The sequence below is a fragment of the Geotrypetes seraphini genome, chromosome 10 (assembly GCF_902459505.1).
Source record: "Geotrypetes seraphini chromosome 10, aGeoSer1.1, whole genome shotgun sequence".
NCBI lineage: Eukaryota > Metazoa > Chordata > Amphibia > Gymnophiona > Dermophiidae > Geotrypetes > Geotrypetes seraphini.
In genome coordinates, this window is record NC_047093.1 from 45517992 (window position 1) to 45539526 (window position 21535).

General features: G+C 41.1%; 1 protein-coding gene across 3 annotated transcripts in view; it reads left to right on the forward strand.

Moving 5' to 3' along the window:
- SHISA6 (shisa family member 6) overlaps nucleotides 1-21535 on the forward strand; it is a 417913-nt gene that overhangs the window by 251871 nt on the left and 144507 nt on the right. Inside the window, exon 5 of one of the 3 annotated variants that reach the window (XM_033961571.1) lies at nucleotides 968-973. The exons of the other annotated variants lie outside the window; for them this stretch is intronic. Within the exon in view, the coding sequence (XP_033817462.1) occupies nucleotides 968-973 (6 nt within the window). The remainder of the gene's footprint in view (nucleotides 1-967; nucleotides 974-21535) is intronic. 3 annotated transcript variants of the gene reach the window in all.

Below are 21535 nucleotides of genomic sequence, written 5' to 3' on the forward strand. Positions count from 1 at the left end.
CATACGGCCTCTTTTACAAAGCAGCGCTAGCAGCTGCCGCAAGGCAACAGCCCCGAGGCCCTTTAAATCTCTATGGGCTTCGGGGTCATTAGCGCAGCGTAGCTGCTTGCGTGGCTTTGTAAAAGAGGCCGATACTGATTGGAGCAGCAGTAGATTCAATATGCACACAAGATCAGTACTTAAATCAAAGCCTATGCATTCAACAAACAGCAACAAAAAATGACAAAAATGACAAAAAATAAATAAATAAAGTACTTATCTGAATGCTGCTGAGTTGAAAATAATCCAAACAGTTGAACAGTCTCAAAACACAAGTCCGTCCCAAAGTATCTGTCCAGGATCAGAGGTGAGCATCTGTTCCGGTGAGTGTAACCCAGTGAAAATCAAGCAGTGTTCACCCTAAAACATCCATGTCACACCAGCAACCATTGTGAATATAAAATAGCAAAGTCTCCACTCCTCACATTGCACAAGATCTTATGATTTGTCGAATAAAATTGCACACCAACATCTGTGTTGGTTTGTTTGCTTTAAGCAAATACAACAAAATTTAAAAAAAAATTAAAAAAAATTTTTTTGCAGGCATTTATATCTTTCCAAACACTTGTCCTCTTTTTATAAACTCGCACACTTAAATTTCTGAATAGCTTGCAAATTTGTTCACACAAATTATAGAATAAAGTCAGTTGTGCATGTAAGAATCCAATAATTGTATGTTAATTAGAGTTAAAAGCAAATTATTGGTTGTAATTGGCCTTAATTGACACCAAGTAGCCGTTAGGGAAATTCAAAATGTTGCAACTTCAAATTCCATGCGCCCAGCTTCAAGGGGGTATAAACCTAAGGGCAGTGTGGGCAGGTCAGGGAGCTATACATATGGGCTATAGAATACATCGTTACACCAGCCGTTGAACTGTCATAAGTGCTCATGCCTAAAGTTCCGCGTAGAAATGCAGATTTACACTAGCATCCTGTAACAGCAGAATTTGCACATAGCATGCAGAATCCTGACACCTCAATTTCAGCCACCGTCTCAAAATTTAACCCTTGCTATTTTACCATGGTGGGGTGGTTTAAAAAAAAAAAATAAATTCTGGCCTCTGTGGTTAAATATACAGGTAATCTGAATATTCAATATACCTGGATCTCAGCTGGAACTGAGGGCCAGATTCTACAAATGGTGTCTAGGTTAGGTGCCACGCTTAGCGGCACCTAGGCCAATTCTGTGCGCAACTCTAAATTTATTTATTTCAATTTATATCCCGTCCTCCCAGAAAGCTCAGGGCGGGCAACAAGTGAACATACATAGTTTCAAAACAGAGGACAGCCTATTTAGAATCTAGGGCACTGAGGGTTACAGCAATCTAATCTAATCTAGTCTTAGGTTTATATACCGGGTCATCTCCTAAAGGAGCTCAACTCAGTTCACAAGTAATTAAGATCAGAATATATAATAGAGTATAAAAAGAAAAAAAAAATGCTATTAGTGCATCACTTCCATAGATTCACCAATAATTAAGACTAAAGGCTCCTTTTACTAAGGTGCACCAGCGTTTTTAGCACATGCAGAAAATTACCGCACGCTACGTGGCTAGAACTAACACTGGCTCAATGCTGGCATTAAGGTCTAGTGCGCGGGCAATGTAGCACGTGCTATTCCGCGCGTTAAAGCCCTAACGCAGCTTAGTAAAAGGAGCCTTAAGATATAGAATACTGTATTGTAGAATGGAAAACCAAAAGAATAAAATATGCACGGTTACATTTCATCCAGGATCATATGAATTTTCAGTTCTTAAATTCTAAAAAATAAATTATTTAATTGGCATTTTAATTGAAAACTACTATAGTTCAATTAAAAAAAATTAATTTAACACTAATTGAATTTGCCTGTGGAATTCAGTGCAGCACTTATTGACTCCTAATGACACCTGTCTGAAAAGCGGGCATGGTGTGGGGCGGAGAATAGGCGTGGCATGATTTAGGCACCGGTTAATTAGGCCAGGAAAATCCTGGCATAATTTACCGGTGCCTAACATTATGACACCTACCAGCATCTAAGTCAAGTTAGGCGCTCCCAGGTGCGATTCTGAAAGGTGCAACTAGTAGTTGATGGAACACTGCCTACTAAGCGCTGTTTATAGAATCAGCCCCTCCTTTGCTTGCTGCTTCTGGAGACTTGGGATGACCGTAAACCAGGGGTAGGAACTCCGGTCCTCGAGAGCCGTATTCCAGTCAGGTTTTCAGGATTTCCCCAATGAATATGCGTGAGATCTATTTGCATGCACTGCTTTCAATGCATATTCATTGGGGAAATCCTGAAAACCCGACTGGAATACGGCTCTCGAGGACCGGAGTTCCCTACCCCTGCCGTAAACCTTCTAAACGCCAACAACTCTTCTTGCAGATTTGGGAGCCTTACCTTAACTCTTTGCCATATAGAGCGAGGAGTCTGATTTTGAATGACTTACATTGAGGAGCTGATTTTTCCTCCCATATTTGCGTCGTCTTCCACCGTGGGGTAGTAGGGAGGGGGTATTTTTTGTTTCTTTGCGTTGGGGGGAGGGAGGAGGAGTCCGCTAGCTGTGGCGAACTGTGGGTTACTGCATTCTATAATGTTTGATGGAATTATGTAGTGCTCCAGATTCTGCTTTTGGAGTGGAGTCATAAGAGTACGGACTTTGCTCGTTGTGTTTGGAATGTCTGTTTTGGGGCACTGTATTTTTTCTGTTATTCTTGTTTTGAACCATCAATAAAAATCGATTTGAACATATAGAATCAGCCCCTGAATATCTAGGATTGGTGCTGACTGGCTAAGCTATTCCGTTTGCAATGATATTTGAGCTGTTCTCTGGATAAACATCTCCACTATCCGCATAACTTCTAGTTCCGCCCAACCTCAGCCTGCCCCCCAGAACTCTCCAAATACTACCAAGACAGTCAGAGGAAATATTCAGCAGTATTATCTGGTCAGTAGTGTAGTAAGGGGGGTGGGTGTCAGCGGGGGGCAGATAGCCTCCGGTGCCATCTTGGTTGGGGCGCCGGCACCTCTTCTCTTCTCTTGTCCCTGCTCCAACCTGCTGCTCAGGCCAGCCTCAGCTCTCTCGCTGAAATCACTTCCTGGTTGAGGGAGGTTAAAGAGGTACAGGAAAAGGGAGGGGTGTATGTATGGCGGGGGCAGGGAAGGAGGGGGGTTGGAGAAGAGGGCAGGGGACACCACTGCCATAGGCACCCTCGCTGCTCCACTGTATCTGCCTCTTAATAACACTTACCTGGTTAGCAGCACATGTTAACTGGATCAGTGCTTTGAATATTGATTCCCAAAGAAACACAATAAGAGGGGTAAAATCAAGAAATGGGTATTCTGGCATTTTGGCCTCAATAGGTTAGATTGTGAAATTCACTCTATAGCAAGGGTTCTCAGTGCAATCCTTGGGACACACCAAGCCAGTCTGGTTTCCAGGCTATCCACAATGAATATTCAGAAGAGAGATTTGCATGCACTGCCTCCATTGTATGCAAATTTATCTCTTGCATATTCGTTGTGGATGTCCTGAACACAGGACTGACTTGGTATGACCCAAAGACTGGACTGAGAACCATTGCTCTATAATACAGTATATTCCAAAAGCACAAGGGCATATGGCATATGGTGTGGGGTGCGAATGATGTGGGAAGGGGAGTCAGACACAAAGGAAAGTTGAGAAGAGGGTTGGGTCTGAGGAAGGCATTAGTTTGTTTCTGTACAACAAATTTAGGGGCCTTTATACTAAGCAGAGGTAAAAAGTGACCCTAGTGTACCCTTACGCAGGTCTTGTCTGCATGCTAAGACCATTTCTGCCATAGCGGTAAAATAGCCAATTTTCCATTTTTTGAATTAATGGCCATGCACTAATGTTGCCATTACCATGTGACCATTAAAAAATTTAGCATCTCTTTTTCCCTGACCTCCAGGCCGCATCTAGAGGGCCTCCAGCATGCGCGGGATGTTACCCACACATGCTTGTTAAAGGCCCTCCAGACGCCATCAAAGCTCGGGGCTTTCCAAAACCTGGACAAACTGCTGGGTTTTGGAAAGTCCATCCGGGAACCCAGACAGTCCTCTAAAAAGAAGACAGGTCCAGATTTTCCCGGACGTCTGGTAACCTCATTCCAGGGCTTCTTTTCAATTGAAAAAAAATTGCCTTTTATGCATTTATGCCAGGCAGAGTGCTCTTTATAGAACAAAGCTTTGTGCACATTCCAGTGCCTACTTTTGGGTACAACGACTTATGCCAGCTGAAACCTGGTATAAATCCTGGCATGCAACTTGTGCACGGTGCCCCCAAATTCTGTGCCTAATTTTTTGGAATGACTCGCCCATGCCTTGTAGCCACACCCCCTTTTAGGTTGTACGCAAGAGGATTTGCACGCAGATCCTTATAGAATCACATGCAAATCCAATTAGAACAGGGATCTCAAAGTCCCTCCTTGAGGGCCGCAATCCAGTCGGGTTTTCAGGATTTCCCCAATGAATATGCATTGAAAGCAGTGCATGCACCAAGATCTCTTGCATATTCATTGGGGAAATCCTGAAAACCCGACTGGATTGCGGCCCTCAAGGAGGGACTTTGAGACCCCCTGAATTAGAACCAATTGGTGTCAATCATTGATTGTTAACTACTTGTTAATTAATCTATTTGAGCACAGATCACATACAGTTTTAAGCACACAAATTTGAATGCCATTTATAAAATCTGGGGGTTAGTGAGTGTATGCAAAAGGGGTATGCATGTGGGTTGCATGACACACTTAGGGCTCCTTTTCCTAAGCTATGTTAGGGCTTTAACGCGCGGAATAGCGTGCGCTACAATTCCGCACGCTAGATGCTAACGCCAGTGTGCGCTAAAAACGCTAGCGCACCTTAGTAAAAGAAGCCCTTAGGTGTACTTACTTACAACAGACTAAATTTTTATTCTATAATGGCTTAGGAGTACCTACGTGTCTTACCAGAACTGGTGCTAAGCGTGCCGTATTGTGGCACTTACATCTTTGTGCTAATTCACAAAATTACCCCCCAAACCCCTGAATTCTATAAGAAGTACTAAATAGAAGTACTAAAAATTGCACACACTTATTTGAGTGCATGCCTTATTTGTGTGCGCAATTTAATTGAACAGGCCAATTAAAACCAATAAATGGGATCTTAATTAATTCAGTTTTCTATACTGTTCTCCCAGGGGAGCTCAGAACGGTTTGCATGAATTTATTCAGGTACTCAAGCATTTTTCCCTTTACCCACATTATCCCTCTCCTCAAGTCACTTCATTGGTTCCCTATCCGTTTCTGTATACAGTTCAAACTCCTTTTACTGACCTACAAGTGCATTTGCTCCACAGCTCTTCAGTATCTCTCCCCTCTCCCCTCACTCCCCCTGGGAACTCCGCTCATCGGGTAAGTCTCTCTTATCTCTACCCTTCTCCTCTATGGCCAACTCCAGATTCTGTCCTTTCTTCTTTGCTGCGCCATATGCCTGGAACAAACTGCCTGAATCGATACATCAAGCTCTGTCTCTGGCATTATTCAAATCCAAACTCAAAGCCCACTTCTTTGAAGATGCTTTCAATTTCAAATTGCAAAGAACATCTTGACTGAGTATTGCATGTGCAGTTGATAGGAACATGCCTCTTCTATAAATTGATTGTTTGGAGGATATTCTAGGCTGGGCATGGAGGGAGTTGCATTTTGTTATTTTAGATAGGAATGAATGGAATTGTAAATATCTGTTTTGTGTTCACAATTATGTATGCTTATTTTTTGAAAACCACTTTGTTTATAGGCGGTATATAATTTTTTTAAATATAATTTTTTATTCATTTTGACATAAACAACAAGTGTACAATGAAATAACAAACAATTTGAAATAGCATCACTTGACATTCTACAGTAATATAGACCGAGAAAGTTAAAACCCCTACCCCCCACCCGACTTCATCAATAACCGAAATATACCCTATGAATATAATATCTTATATTATATAATTTTTTTTAAATAAATAAATTTCTGGAGATACCTCCATTTTCTAAATGAGAAAATAATTGATTTTAAATGACACGGTCAATTACTGATTAAAATCAGTTAAGCCAATTAAATTAGGTGGTGGTACGGTGTCTATCGCCACCTTAGTGCGCCATTTGTAGAATCCAAGCCTAATTGTCCCATTTGTTGCAAAAAGGGCTATTTATATATCTGCATATTAACAAATACCAGAAACATCATATATATATATATATATATATATATATATATATATATATATATATAATGTTTCATGTATATATAAAAAAAAGTACAAATAAAGAATTAAAAAAACAACTAGATATCAGAAACATCATCCTTTCATCAGTTCTGCATGATTTATAGATATCCATGAGCACAGGAGCCTGTGGAGACATATTAACCTCCTGTCTGTTCTACCTACTAATCAATATCACTGTCTGCATTGTAGTCTCATATTGCTGTGATCTTCTTTGCAAGTAGTTTTCATACAGTTCATTATAAGAATAGAAGATGCATCAAGCTAAGTCAAACCAAGGGCCTGTCAGATTCAATATCTTGTCTCCAACACAGGCCAGTCTAAGTCACTAGAAAGTACTTGGCAGATTCCTAAATGATAGATCTATTCCTCATTGCTCACTCCTGGAAATAAGCAATGGTTTTTCCAAAGTCCACTTAGACCATTGTTTCTGGACTTCTCCTACGTACTTTCTTCAGTTTGTTTTCATCCATGGGCTGTCATTTCCTGATTATATGCTCCTCCTCTCATGATTTCAATAATTATTTATGAAATCTCCTTTCAGCTGTCCCATTGGCTTCCTATCAACCACCGTATTACCTTTAAGATATTATTCCTGGTATTTAAAGTACTAGCTTTCAATGAACCTCAATTCATGTCTAGAATGATCATCCCTTATTATGCCCCTCGTTCTCTTCGATCATCATCACTAGACCTATTAACTGTCCCTTCTTTGAAAATTGTGGGCACAAGAAGAAATGACATGTTTTCTGTTATAGCTCCACAATTGTGGAATTCATTGCCACTCTATATCAGAAAAGAAAAAGATCTTATTTCCTTTAGAAAACTTCTAAAAACTTTCTTGTTTAATGATGCTTTTAACAATTAAACTCTGAAGACCTGTTATTTAATGCAGAATTCAATTTTTTCCCTTCCTCTTGTTCTTTCCTCTTTTATGTTTTTTTTTCTACCTGAAAGAATTGTAACTTTACCCCTCTTATCCTCCTATATCATGTCTGTCCTTAACCCATATGTATGATGAAATTTGTTGTGTTATAAGTATATTAACTTTTTACTTTAGGCATTTTAAAATTGTTTGTCCTCTAAATTGTTGTTTTTTTTAAATTGTTCATCGCTTGGAAAGTTTGTATAGGTGATTCATCAAATGATAATAAAACTTGATAACTTGAACTTGACTTCTTCAAGCTGAAGAGCTCTAAGCTGTTTAGCATCTCTTCACATGGGAGTTGTACCCATGATACTTAGAATAATATTGTTTGCATTAACAGAGGATTTAGATTAATTCCTTGTTTCAATCTGTGCAGATTATGGTCAGTGCGTGGTAATATCAGAATGACATAAGCAATCTTATATCTGAGCATAACTCCAAGAACTAGGAGGCTGACATCTCATTTAATTAATTGCGGAATCCCACAGACCGTATTCAGGACCTTATTTACTAAGCTCTGTTTAGCAACAAAGCTTGTTATTGCCTAATTAAATCAAACTGTTTGCCAATAATGTATATCAATTTTGCTTTATGCATATTAATCGGTGATAACTATGTTTAGGGCTAGTGTGGGGAATGTTTGTAGGTGAGCACATTAGTACGTGGAAAGTGAGTATGTCTGTGAAAGTGTATGGGACTTATGTGCATAGTGTTTCATGTACCTATGTGAGTGCGTGCATAAAGGAGTATATATTTGTGTTTTAGGAGATGGTTATGTGTGTGTATGTGTGTATTGAGATGGACCCTGACCTGTCTAAGTTGCTGGAGGCAAAGAAGGCATCCAAAATGGTGCAGACTGAAGCCTAAGTCTACAAAATGGATGGGAAAGTTTCCATTTCTCAAGAACCGAAACTTTCAGTGCTGGACACTGGACTTTATCCACAAATTACTTCATATGTCCTTGGCTGATAGCTCAGACCAAGCAGACTGAAATGAACTGGCTATAAAGTAAAGAGCACTGGCTACAGAGGTACAAGATATGAAGAAAAAGAATGGAGGTATTACCTTATATGGTCAAGGAGGCAACTCTTCTTCATGAGGCCTGGAGGGGTTGGAGGCAGAAACAGCATATGTTGAGGGTAAAGTTAGTAATAATTTACAAGGAACCAGGTGATCCTTTAGTGATGTCATAAAAAGTATAAGAATGTGGGCATTGTCATCTTGAAGTAGGGACACTGGACCATTTGTTGTTTTATTGTCCCTTGATACTCAACTTTTGGAAGTCTATTTGGAGTAAAATTAATAGGATATTGGAAGCTTCTATCCCAATGTCGTATGACATTGTTTTATTTGGGACTTTATTGCGACCTAAGAGTCAATTGATGCAAAAAAAAAAACAAAAAAACCCCAGACTTCTTATTATTATGACGGGGGTAGCTATGCAGTTAATAACAAGAAACTGGAAGACTGGGACAGATTGAACTTTAACTTTTGGTGGGAAACTCTTTGTTAATATTACAGATATGAAAGAATGAATTCTGAACAATTGGGACATAATAAAAAAATTAAAGAAACCTGGGGTCCATTAGCAGAATTTGTTAAAACTGATTAATCAAATAAGCCTTTAATTCCTAATTGATTTTTTTTTTTACACGCATCCAGGGAGGGGGTGGGGGTGGGGAATATACTTTGTATTACTATTTGTTTGGATAAAAATGCTATTTAAGGTATCATTTGATTGTATATTCTTTGCACTTTGTATTTTATTTGAAAATTAATAAAGAATTAAAAAAAAAAAAATGTATAAGAATGTGAAGAATGCAGCTTGGGCTCTCAGAGACATTTTCTACACTGATAGATGCCGGCACTGTCATGTCGTAAATTTCTCTCCTATGTGCTAATTTAATTATATGCTGAGATCTTCTTTAAGATTATTTGATAGGCTGTTTATTGCTAAGAATATACTCCTGTAACAATAAAATATTAGCATTATCCTAAGGCACATAGCGCGTGGCGTGGTTATTCTCTCTTAGATCGAGGGGTAAGTGATGGAGCCTAGGAGCCGGCTCTTTCAGTATGAAGACGTATAAATAGATTGATGGTGGGGGAGCAATGAAGCTGGGTTAATGCTAGATGGAGTGTGTGTGCATGTGAGGAGTATATGTAGGGGATGCATGTATGGGAATGAATATGGTGTGAGTGTGTTGTGTTTGTAAGTATTGCATGTGCAGTCAGTAGGAACATGTACCTTTTATGGGCATGTGGGTGATGTATGCTTTGTGTATGTGTGGGTTATTTTTAGAGGCTTAGTAGTTTGGGAGTTTGGTGCTAAACCCTCAGTAAATCCCATTTCCACACAGACAATGCTTGTATGTTTCCAGTGATGGTAATAGGGGGCTCTTGCTTTTAACATCACAACAGTTGCCATTGTAAGGAAAAAGTAAAAGCAAGCCTAAAAAAAAAAAATGTAATTACTGAATTTTAAAAAGCTGTGAGCACACAGAACACAGCATGAGCCATCCCTCTGAGAGGGGATTGGATTTGTGACCCTATGCCAACCCCTTAAGCCATTCAGGTCTAGAGGTAAATGTATTTATGTCTGTACGTCAATCCACTGAGCCATGCATGCTGCATTACAGTCAAACCAAAATCCCAGTTTTCAGAGGATAATTGCTCATTCCAATGTAAGACCATGTTTATACCCTGAGGGAACTATACAGGCAATGACTTATAAATCCACTGAACCCATTAACAATGCAACGACTCAAACATTTCCATAAAAACAACGATTACAGCTCACTAACAAATTATCTTCCAGGCCTCTTAAAACTAATGTTCACACTTAGTGTATTCATTTTCGATTTAGGGAATGGTGTAAAGTACAGTAATAATGGCTGTAATCTGTCTTTTTAAATGGAAGCAATCATATTTGTTATTTAAGAAGGAGTGCGCATTCAGCTTTGCGCTAGACAAAAACGAGTCCTCTAGTTCCCGAAAAGTATGCAGACTAAGGGTCTTATTGAACACAAATACATGGATGCACACTTCTAGAGTGTCTCTCATTTCCTTTGGTTGGGGTGGGGTTGCATTAATAAATTCATCAGATGAAAATGAGGCAGAGACAACTGTGATTTGTAGCATCCTGTGCCAACTTTTGCAGGTTTACCTCCAAAATTCTCTCTCATCTGTTGTAGATCAGAAGAGCACCAGTTGGAGGGACTGCTACAAATTGAACCCTAAGGGCATGTTGGTGCTTGAGGCTTGCCTACAGTTAAGTCCTAACTCAAGGGTTCAGCCTTGCCATTTCAGTTCTGCAGGAAACAAAGCTCTGAAAGAAAAGTAGGAATTTGGGTCAGGGGCATAGCCGTGAGGAGGCCTTGGAGGCCTGAGCCACCCCACTTTGGCTGAAGCCCCCTCCAAATTTGTGGCACAAGTTGAATGGCTAGCAGGGATGCCCAAGCCCCATCAGCTGAAGAGGTTTGGTCCCTGATCCCATGCCTGGGCTGCCTAAGTATGGAGGAAGTCAGTGGTGTGCTTCAGCCACCAACATCAACATTCTTGAGCATGCTCAGTTGATGAGCATGCACACCACTGACTTCCTCGCTGTTTAAGCAGTGCAACTGGGATCTCAGGCAGTGAACCTTTTTGGCTGGCGGAACTTAGGCATCTCTGACAGCAATTGTTTGATTTTTTTTTCAGTGGTGTTGGGGGTTGGGAGGGAAAGAGCTGAGAGGAAATCTGTGGCCCCCTTCAGTCCACCATTGATCCTCCCCCCCAAAAAAACCAAAACAGAACTTCTGGCTATGCTCCTGCTTTGGTTAAAAGTTGTCCAGAGCCAAAAAATTCTTACTGAGAGTTCAGAGATGCCAGGTTACCTGGTTCCAGGCTGGAGATTTTTGGCTAGTCCTGGTTTTGAACTTACATCCTAAAGTAGGATTTGTAATGCCTGATCCTGCACTTTGAAATCAGTACTGCAAGTCCCATAATGCACCATGATGGTATGGTCAGAAATCCACTACTGTCCCAAAAGCTCCAGCGTGGAACCGGTTAATTTGGCATCTTTGGGAGTCAAAGCACTGGAAGGGGATTCGGCAGTTTCTTCAACAGGTCAGCTACACTGATATCTGCTTACTGTTATTACTACTAGTTATTATTTCTATAGTACTACCAGACACACGCAGCGCTGTACATTAAACATGCAAGAGACAGTCCCCTGCTTGAAAGAACTTACAATCTAATTATGACAGACAAAAAGGGTGAATCTATACATGCTGCTCAAGTAGAGAACTACAAGGGGAATAATGAGGTGGATAGGGTAGGGGACTACAGAGGAAATGACAAACAGATATGGGTGCTTTACAAAGCTGGTTGGGTTAGGTCTTAAATGCAGCTTCAAAAAAGTGGGCTTTCAGCAAGGATATGAATACTGCCAGAGACAGAGCCCGACATACCGAGTCAGGCAGGTTGTTCCAGGCATAGGGCGCAGCAAAGTAGAAGGAACAGAGCCGGGAGTTGGCAGTAGAGGAGAAGGGTACTGACAAGAGAGACTTACCCGATGAATGGAGTTCCTGGGGCAGAGTATAGGGAGAGAGAAGAGAGAAGAGATACTGAGGAGCTGCAGAGTGAATACACTTGTAAGTCAATATGAGAGCATATTTGAACTGCATGTGGAAATGGGCAGGGAGTCAGTGAAGTGACTTTAAGAGAAGGATAACGTGAGCATAACAACACTAGCAGAATATGAGGTGTGCTGCAGAATTCTGAACAGATTGAAAGGAAGAGAGCAAGTTGCAATAGTCCATGCGAGAGGTGACGAGGTGATGAGGGCCTTGGCAGTTTGCTCAGAAAGGAGAGGCTAGATTTTAGCAGCATTGCAGAGAAAGAAATGACAGGTTTTGAAAGTCTGTTGGATATTTGAAAATAAATGAGTCAAAGATTGCCCCGAAGTTGCAAGCCAACGAGACAGGGAGGATGAAAATGTTATCCATTGAAATAGAAAACAGAGGAAGGGCAGAGGCAGGTTTAGGAGGAAAGATAAGGAGCTCAGTCTTGGCCATGTTTAATTTTAGATGGCAGTGAAACATCCAGGTAGCAATGTAAGACAGGCAGGCTGAGAATCGAGCCTGGATTCACATAGAAATTTCAGATGTAGAGAGGTAGATTTGTGAATCGTCGTTATAGAGATGATACTGGAAGCCATGGAAGGAGATTAGAGCACCAAGGAAAGAAGTGTAGATGGAGAAAAGAAGAGGTCCCTGAACAGAGTCCTGGGGTACATTGAATGATAATGGAATGGTGGTGTAGTTTCCTCCAGAGGTTACGCTAAAAGTGTGATGAGAAAGATAGGAAGAAAGCCATTAGACAACAGAACTCAGAGTTGTGTGCACAGTGTACAGTAGCTGTATAATCAATCTCCAATGATGACCCTACAAGCAAGCAGAGCTGAGAGAGAGCTCTAAAGGAAGTACATACAAGTTTCTTTCATGTGATTAGTAGGGTGATTTAGAGGGGTTTTCAGACAGCCGGAGTCCTTTTTCAGGGACTGCAAATCCAGGCTTCACAGTGGTTTAGACTGAGATAGGAAAAGTTTTTACAATTGGGAGTCTATAGAGAAAGGCTATGAAAGCACGCAAGTCTGGCAGAGCACAAAAATGGCTTAACTCACAAAGAAGCAGAGCTGAGAGAGAGATCCAGACTTCACAGTGATGTAGAGAAACAGAGAAAGTTTTTAGAACAGGGAGCCTATGAAAGCATGGAAATCTTGCCAAACGCAGAACACATGCTTCTTTAAAACAGTGAGAACTAATAGGGAAAAGTGCATAAAAGAAGGGGAATAGAGCTGCAAAAAAACATTCAGAAAGAGGGAAGAGGTGACAGACCGAAGAATTCTTTGTTCAAGGACAAAGTGCTAAATGTGATCTTATCGTTGAAGACTTATCTGCTCTATTTCTGAACTCTAAGGGATTCTAAGGTTTCAGCATTAATGGTTTGTTGTCAGTTGTTTGGTCATTACCTAATGCAGAATGCGCGCCATGTTCCTATTGAGTCCTCTAGTAATTTAACAAAATTGAAGAGATTCAAATGTGAAATTGTATCAGATTTGACATTATGGAGCTAATATCATAACCCCCATCTACTAAATATGGTGCTGAAATTTCAGCATGGATGCAAGATGTACATACAACTAAGGTCTTATTTTACTAAGCAACGGTAAAGGTTTCTACCGCGGCCTGGGGTGCCAAATACTCCAATGTGGATCCAAAACTCCTAGGAATTCTATGAGCATTAGAGCAGTGTCAGAGCATTCAGCGCTCTGGGCCGTGGTAGAAACCTCTACCGCTGCTTAAAGGGGAATAAGTTAGTTAACCAGCCATTAAGTATGAATTAATTGGCCCCAACAATAAATTACTGAAGTCAATTTACACTCATTTGGATTTGTGTCTGCATCTGTGTATGCACTATTCTATAACACTGTGAACCTAAATTCCATAAAAAGGGGGGGAGGGGGGTTTGGGCAGGGGAGGGGCATGGGTGGGTCAGGGGCATTCCAAAAATTTGCACACACCATGTCACAGAATATAGTTATTTAGGTGCCAAAAAGGCATTTATACCAAGTTTCAGCTCAAATTTAGGCATGAGAATCAACTCTAAGCACTATTCTATAAAGAGTGCATTATTCCAAAATACTGCCTAGTGCTAATTTTTGAGTCCTCTAAAACTCAGTAGCCAATGTAGTGGCTAGTTTCCCTACCGTCTCTACCATTGATACAGTCGTGCTCATTATTAATTCATGATTAAAGTTGTCTTTCTTTGACATTTCTTGAACATAGACTGTAGAGGTCCATCCAGTACTGTCCTTAGGCTCCAACTACTGGAGTTGCCGTAAAAAGCCCACTCCAGATGATCCAAATCATCTTGTCATTTGCGGGACTCAGAATGTAAAAGTCTGCCCGGCAGGGTCCTTACATTCCTAATTACTGGAGCACTCTCTAGCAGATCCTAAACCAAAATGTCATATGCAAGTCTGCCAGGTAACAGCCTTAGTTTTTCACAGTCGGAGTCGCCATCTAAGCACTACTCAACTCATCAAAACACACATGCGACCATTTAAACACATGTTAGGAAATGCTTCTTCACAGAGAGGGTAGTAGATGCCTGGAATGCCCTCCCGAGGGAAGTGGTGGAGAGGGAAACAGTGATGGAATTCTAAAAAGCGTAGGATAAAAATAGAGGATCTCTAATTAGAAAATAAAGGATGCAAATTAAAGAATTAAGGCTAGTACGGGACAGACCTGTACAATCTGAGTCCCATATATGGTGATTCAGTATAGGGTTGGGCTGGGCATCAATGTGAACTCCACTAATTTGGAACATGAGGATGTTACTAGCCAGACTTTATGGTAGATAATCCCGCAAACAACAGGATGGTTGGATAGGCTGGCGTGAGCTTGGAAGGCAACTTCAGCATTTGGAACCTAGGACAATATCAAACTTTGCAGTCTACGGCCTAGATATATCAAAGAAGAGACAAGTTAATCTAATCATGTATTTTTAAAATGGGTATAACTTATGGTCAGACTGGATGGACCATTCAGGTCTTTATCTGCCGTCATTTACTATGTCTTTTATGCCATTCATTTTCTAATTAGAAATCTGCTGTGTTTATCCCACACTTTTTGAATTCTGTCACCGTTTTTATTTCCACCACCTAGAACAGGCAGGGCCTGGTCTCCCTGCCCACCTTATAGTTCTACCACCCAGCCATCCTTTACGTTTTAGCAGATGAGATCAGGACTCCCCTCCTGCCACCAAGTGTCTGTTCTACATAGCCCTCGTTAACAGGCCCCATTAATCACAAGTCTTCCAAATAGATGCATACATAGACAGAGATAATAAACAGACATATCCTTAACAATAGCTGCTTTCATTTTGATGATATAGCCAGTCAATTATAAAGAAGGACTCCTGTCTATTGAATGTCTTATTACTATAGAAACAACTATTTTCACAATCCTCTTTTGTATCAGGCAAGGAAAAAGTTAAGAAATGAGAAATATGCGTTGCAGTCCTCACACCTAAGAAAAATGTTTCTGATAAATGCTATGTGTTACATTGGCCAACACTCATTTTGGTGCTTCAAATGTTAGACCTGTTTCTGGGTCTATTTGACCTGCTGATTCCAAAAATGGTACCAGCTTTCTCCTATCAGCTCTAGTTTTTGAGATACAGAACATGTGCCATATACCACTCTGCACGCCCATTAAAATATTAGGCTATTTTAATGTAGTGTTTAAATTAATATATTTTAAGCATGAAGGAAACATATTAGAAATTAAAAGAAAAGGGTACATGAAAATCTACTTATTTCATACCAAAAGCACAAGTTTATGATACAAACTTTCCAGTTATATTCGACACACAAGAAGCTCCTTTTGTAAAAGCTAGTTTCGGGGATTTTTGCCACTTCAGCTGATGGGGGTTCCTACTACCAGGATCAGCTGGAGCCCTACACCCCTACCCCTGACACCCCTGAACTCCCCAACATCCCCCACATCCCCCAATATTCCTGTACCCCCACAATCACCTGATACCCCTGATATCAGGCAACACCCCCCCCCAATATCACCCGACACCCCCCCCACACACAGCACCCAGTATGAGGCAATACACACAAACATCACCCGACACCCCCAACATCAGGCAAAACACCCCTTATATCACCTGACATCAGGCAACACACCCCGACATGAGGCAGCACCCTCCCACACACACACATATTCAAGGCACCGGCACATTCAAGGCACCCACCAACATCACCCAGCACCCCCGATAACAGGATACACACCCCAACATCAGGCAACCCCCCCCCCCCACACACACACACACACATCACCCAACACCTCCCACACCTTCCGATGCAAAATCGACAGGAGGGAAGCCCATTCCCTCCTGCCTACAGGGCTGCGTGCTAAGAATGATTGGCCTTCTCCCTCCCAATGCATCTTACGATGCAGTGGAAGGGGCCTAAGGCCATGATTGGCTTAAAATCAGCTGCTGCATCCTTTTATTGTGTTCTGATATTAATCTACAACACTTCTTGTTTTCTCTATGATCAATACTATTACCAAAATGCTACTTGGTAAAACCAAGAAATGCTATGGGGTCAATTATCAAAGGATTTAGGTGCCTAACTTTGGGAATCAGATGCCTAAACTAGAATCTTTGAAAACTGGCTAGACCTTAGCTTCTAAAAATGGGAACTTTTGTATACTAGGAGGTTTATTTTTATAAGTGACTTGAGTGTGCAGAACCGTGTTTTATGTGCTCAGGTAGGCACTTATAAAATTACCCAGTGTAAACACACACAAAAATGATGACCAGACAATGGGACTTGGGCGTGATCATATGAGATGATCTTTAGGTGGCCAAACAAGTAGAAAAGGTAATGGTGAAAGCTTGAGTGCATAGGAAGAAAGGCAGGAGAGGGGAGATATGATAGATCTATTTAAATACCTACATAGCATAAATACACAGGAGGTGTCTCAATTGAAAAGAAACTCTGGAATGAGGGGGCATTGGATGAAGGTGAAAGGGGACAGACTCAAGAGTAACATGAGGAAGTACTTCTTCATGTAAAGGGTGGTGAATTCATTGAACAGCTTCCCGGTGGAGGTGGTGGAGATGAAAAGTGTATCTCAATTCTAGAAAGCTTGGGATGAGAACTTAGGATCTCTAAGACAATGAAAGGGAGAGTGGATGTCATGAATGGGCAGACTGGAAAGGCCATATGGTCTTTATCTGCCTTCATTTTTCCATGTAAAACATGTAGGCATTCCTTGGATAGAGAATTGGTAGAGTGGGTGCAATACTGGCACTTATGTGCCCAGTGGCATAGCAAGGGTAGGAGGTGCCTGGGGCAGTGGCAGCTCCCCTGTGCCTTCCTCTCTGCCCCTCTGCTCCTTCCCTGCCACACTCGTGCTCTCCCCCCCCCCCCCCCGGCACTTCTTTAGATCTAAAAGGCTGGTGCGGGCATGGCTCACGCTGGATGTGGCCTTAGGCATCCTTAAACACCCCTAGGTGCTTCCATAAGTATGATACCGGTGCCTTGAATGTAGACATCTAAAATGCTGGCCTATATTTTAAAGGGCCGGTATAAAAACAATCCTGATATTATACTCCTATTCACCTTGAACAGCAATTCATGCAGCCCTGTATTATCTGAAGGCTTACAAGCCTCATCAGATCTTTCCTACTAGATGACGTCTGCGGGTGGTCTATAGTTTGTCAAGATGACAGACTTAGCTTGTATTTTTTTTTACAGTGTGTCAGTTATATTGATGTTATTGAAATGGGAAATAAATTAAAAATAATTTTAAAAAATACAATGATCTTTAAAAAGCATTTAAAAACTTATGTTTGCTCGGGCATATGGATGGAGGCTAGTGATGATGGGACACGTCTTTTGAATTTATTTGTTTTATATGATGTTTTACATTTTCTGTGTATATGACTTATGTTCTGCCTAGTTTTTAGGCAGAATAGAAATGCTGAAAAAATACTTAAATTCCCCCTAAAAAAAAAACCAAACAATAATAATTAGCTGGTAGGCACCTAACTCGGTAGGTGCTTACTAGTTTGATGTAGGTATCTGCATCAAAGTACCTCCCAGCAAGTAGATATGGTTTGGGGGAAGATGTGGGGCAGAGTTTGGGGGCATGGGATCAGTTAGACACTGGTACATTAGGCCATGAAAACCCTGGCTCAATATGCCGGTGCCTAAAGCGTACACGCCTACCAGAGCCTAAATCAATTTAGGCGCTGGTAGGCGTGATTCTACAAGCGGTGCCTAACTTTGATTGACATGCTGGTTTTCTAGGCACCTACCAAATTAGGTGCCGTTTTTGGAATCTGGCTCTTAGTAAATAGGGCCCTGAATGTAGTACGATTTTTGGGGGTCAATACATATTTTGTGTGTCTCAGGTGTTCCATTCATTTTTTCCAATTTTGCGCAACTGAACAAGAAATCCATCAATAATGTGCCAACATCCTACAGGCCTACTTAGAAGCCTCCCAAAAATCGTATACAGTACATTAAAGAAAAGCCTTCCAAAACAGAAAAGGGACACCATTTTCTTGGGGCTATAGACCGTGGCGTGGCGAGGGTGAGAGGAGCCGGGGGTGATGGGGCCCCTCCCCAGCCCTCGTCTCCATCCCCAATCCCCATGCGCACGCCCCCATCCCCCATACCTCTAGTTCACCACCGCGAGCAACAAGAACTTAAACGTGCTCCTTGCGACTCCGCAGGCTCTCCTTCTGATGTCGCTTCCTATGCGCGGCACTCAGAAGTGACGTCAGCGGGAAAGAGGAGTATGTTGAAGTTGTTGCATGTGGTGGTGAACATCTAGAGGTGCGGGGGAAGGGAAGGGGGGTGCATGCGTGGCAAGGGGAGGAGTGAGAAGAAGCAGGAGCAGAGAGGAGGAGGGATGCTGGCACCTCCTTCCCCCTTACTATGTCACCGGCTATTAGGTCAAACACAGTAATAAAAATAGAGTTCCACTTCTCTGTCTTATTGTTAGATGAAATTAATATTGTTTCTTAGGTTTCTAAATCAACATTCCCAAAATATTTATAATTATTTTACCCCTTCCATGGCTCCAGCTTGGATAATTTTTGATTGCTTGATTCAGAGAAAAATGCACTATAAAATCCAAGAAGCAACACATGAGAATAGCAATGCCACACCGGCAGAATAAGTATTTGATAGAATAAGATCTAATAGATGGTCCACTAAATGGGTGCTTGCAGAATAAATTTGCAATAGGACTGCTCTTGTAAGGAAGGATAAGAAATGCATTACTTTCTGGTCCCTGCGGGTCTCACAATGTAGATTAAAATCCCTCAGTACTACAAATGATGCATATTGGAAGCTAACTTGTAGAACAAAATCAATTAAGTCTTCCAATTCAGCTACTGAACCTTTAGGCCAGTGATACATCAGTCAAATACCCTGCAGCCCCAATGTAATTTAACATACCTTCACAGCTAAAAGGGGTTGAAATATCTATTTTGGTGGCATCTAGTCAATCCTTGAGTATGGTCACTAAACCTCTTCCCCACCCCCTCCTGTTTACCTGTTCTGAGGACTCGTTCTAATATATAGGGCTCCTTTTACTAAGCTGCGGTAGCGTTTTTAGCACGCGCTGCAGATTAGCATGCGCTAACCCCGTGCTATGCGGAGAAACTAATGCCAGCTCAATGGAGGCGTCAGCGTGTAGCGCGCATGCTAAAACCGCTAGCGTAGCTTAGTAAAAGGAGCCCATAGTCTTCGTGACACAAGATCATTAATGTTGGATCTTCCTTTTCTATTAGCCTCAGCTCTGTAATAAAGACCAGATCAGCAACCTCAGCATCAGTCTCCATTATGAAATCACAAACTACTGTAGCCTTTTATTTGCAAGAAATTATGGCTTTACCCTGATTTCTATAAATTTACTCAAAAATGTCATAAGGAATTTCTGTCTACTTGTCAGAGGTCTATGTCTTTGGGAATTCATTTTCTGCTTAGCTTTCCATACGTGTAAGATAAAATTTGAGACTAATGTGCACATTTTTTTATGGGCCAGTTCAGTTAAAGACCCTTTTTAAAGCAAGGTTAAATCTAAGTACTGTTACCAATATCGATCTTGATAAACTGATGTGTTATGTATACCTATTCAGTTTGTCTTTTTTGAGGATTTTGTTTTGGTTAATATCAGGTCTTCTATTTTTGATCACAATATAGGTTTTATGTGGTTATGGCCATCCATGTATTATCGTAACCTCTATTTCTTTGTTCAAATATATTCAAGAATTAAATATTTACATTTACAAACACCAAAGATACTTGTAAAAAATTATGATGGGGATAAAAAGGTATTTATAACCACTTAAAAGATTCAGATTCTGGAAATGGAGAGAAGTCTCTCTACAAAGACTACAAAAAGATGGATACTTCATCTTGTGATGCAAAGGTAAAACTCATCTCCTTAATCTTTCCACTGAACAGGAGACACACCTTTCTTTGGCTCACATGAGTTCTCTGCTGACTCCATCCTCCTTATATTCTGTCACATGGGCTGCTGAAACAGATCCTTTATCATTTCCTTCAGGCTCCAATGAGTTGGTGATGTCACTTCCTCTCAATGCATCATACATTGAGAGGAAGTGACATCATACAATGCATCATACAAGGCTGCTGCTTCTTGTTCCCTTGACCTAAGGCAAAAACATTTTAAAACAGCAAAATATCCAATATTTATTTATTATTTTTCTATACCATTCTCCCAAGGGAGCTCAGAACGGTTTACATGAATTTATTCAGGTACCCAAGCATTTTTCCCTATCTGTCCCAGTGGGCTCACAATCTAACTAATGTACCTGGGGCAATGGGGGGATTAAGTGACTTGCCTAGGGTCACAAGGAGCAGCTTGGGTTTGAACCCACAACCCCAGGGTACTGAGGTACTTTAACCACTGCGCCACACACTCCCTGGGGCAATGTGGGACAGTGTAGCCAATGCCGGATAGACTTCTACAGTCTCCATCCCATATGCGGCAAAACGGATCCCGAGCAATTATTAGTATTTTATACCATGTTCAAATTGTATAAGTACAGGTTTTACTTATCTTGGGGGGAAGGGGTGTTATTACATCTTATACTGAAACTGACACCCCTCCTCCTTTTATAAAACTGCAAAAGCAGTTTTTAGTGCAGGCTGGCGCACTGAATGCTCTACGCTGCTCCCGATGTAGTTAGGAACTCTATGAGCGTCTGAAGCAGTGCAGAGCATTCAGCACATCAGCTGGTGCTAAAAACCGCTTTCATGGTTTTGTAAAAGGTTAGCTTAGCAAGTAAAACGTGTAATTATTGGTATGTTGCCTGAGAATGAATGTAACTGTTGGACAGACTGGATCGACAGACTGTCATTTACTTTGTTACTATGTTGTCTCTTGAGATGTATTTTTTCCTTATTCTTGTTTTCTCATAAATCTCTATGAATATAAATGAAGAGACCTCTAGTGATTCTACTAGTCAAAATAAGTCCTATTATTTTAGAAAGAAATTTTCCAAGTCTGGAAACATTTTGTAGGAGTGAGATAAGAGCAGGGGAAATCCACCCTCTGACGCTCTGTCCCCCCCTCCCCCCACTGAAAAAGGAAGGAATTGCCTTTTTAATCTTCCACAGCTGGTGTCATGATTGCTGCAGTTGTCCAGGTCTCTCCATGTCTGGTAGGTAGAACTGACGTTTCAGCCACCATGCTGTGGCTTTCTTCAG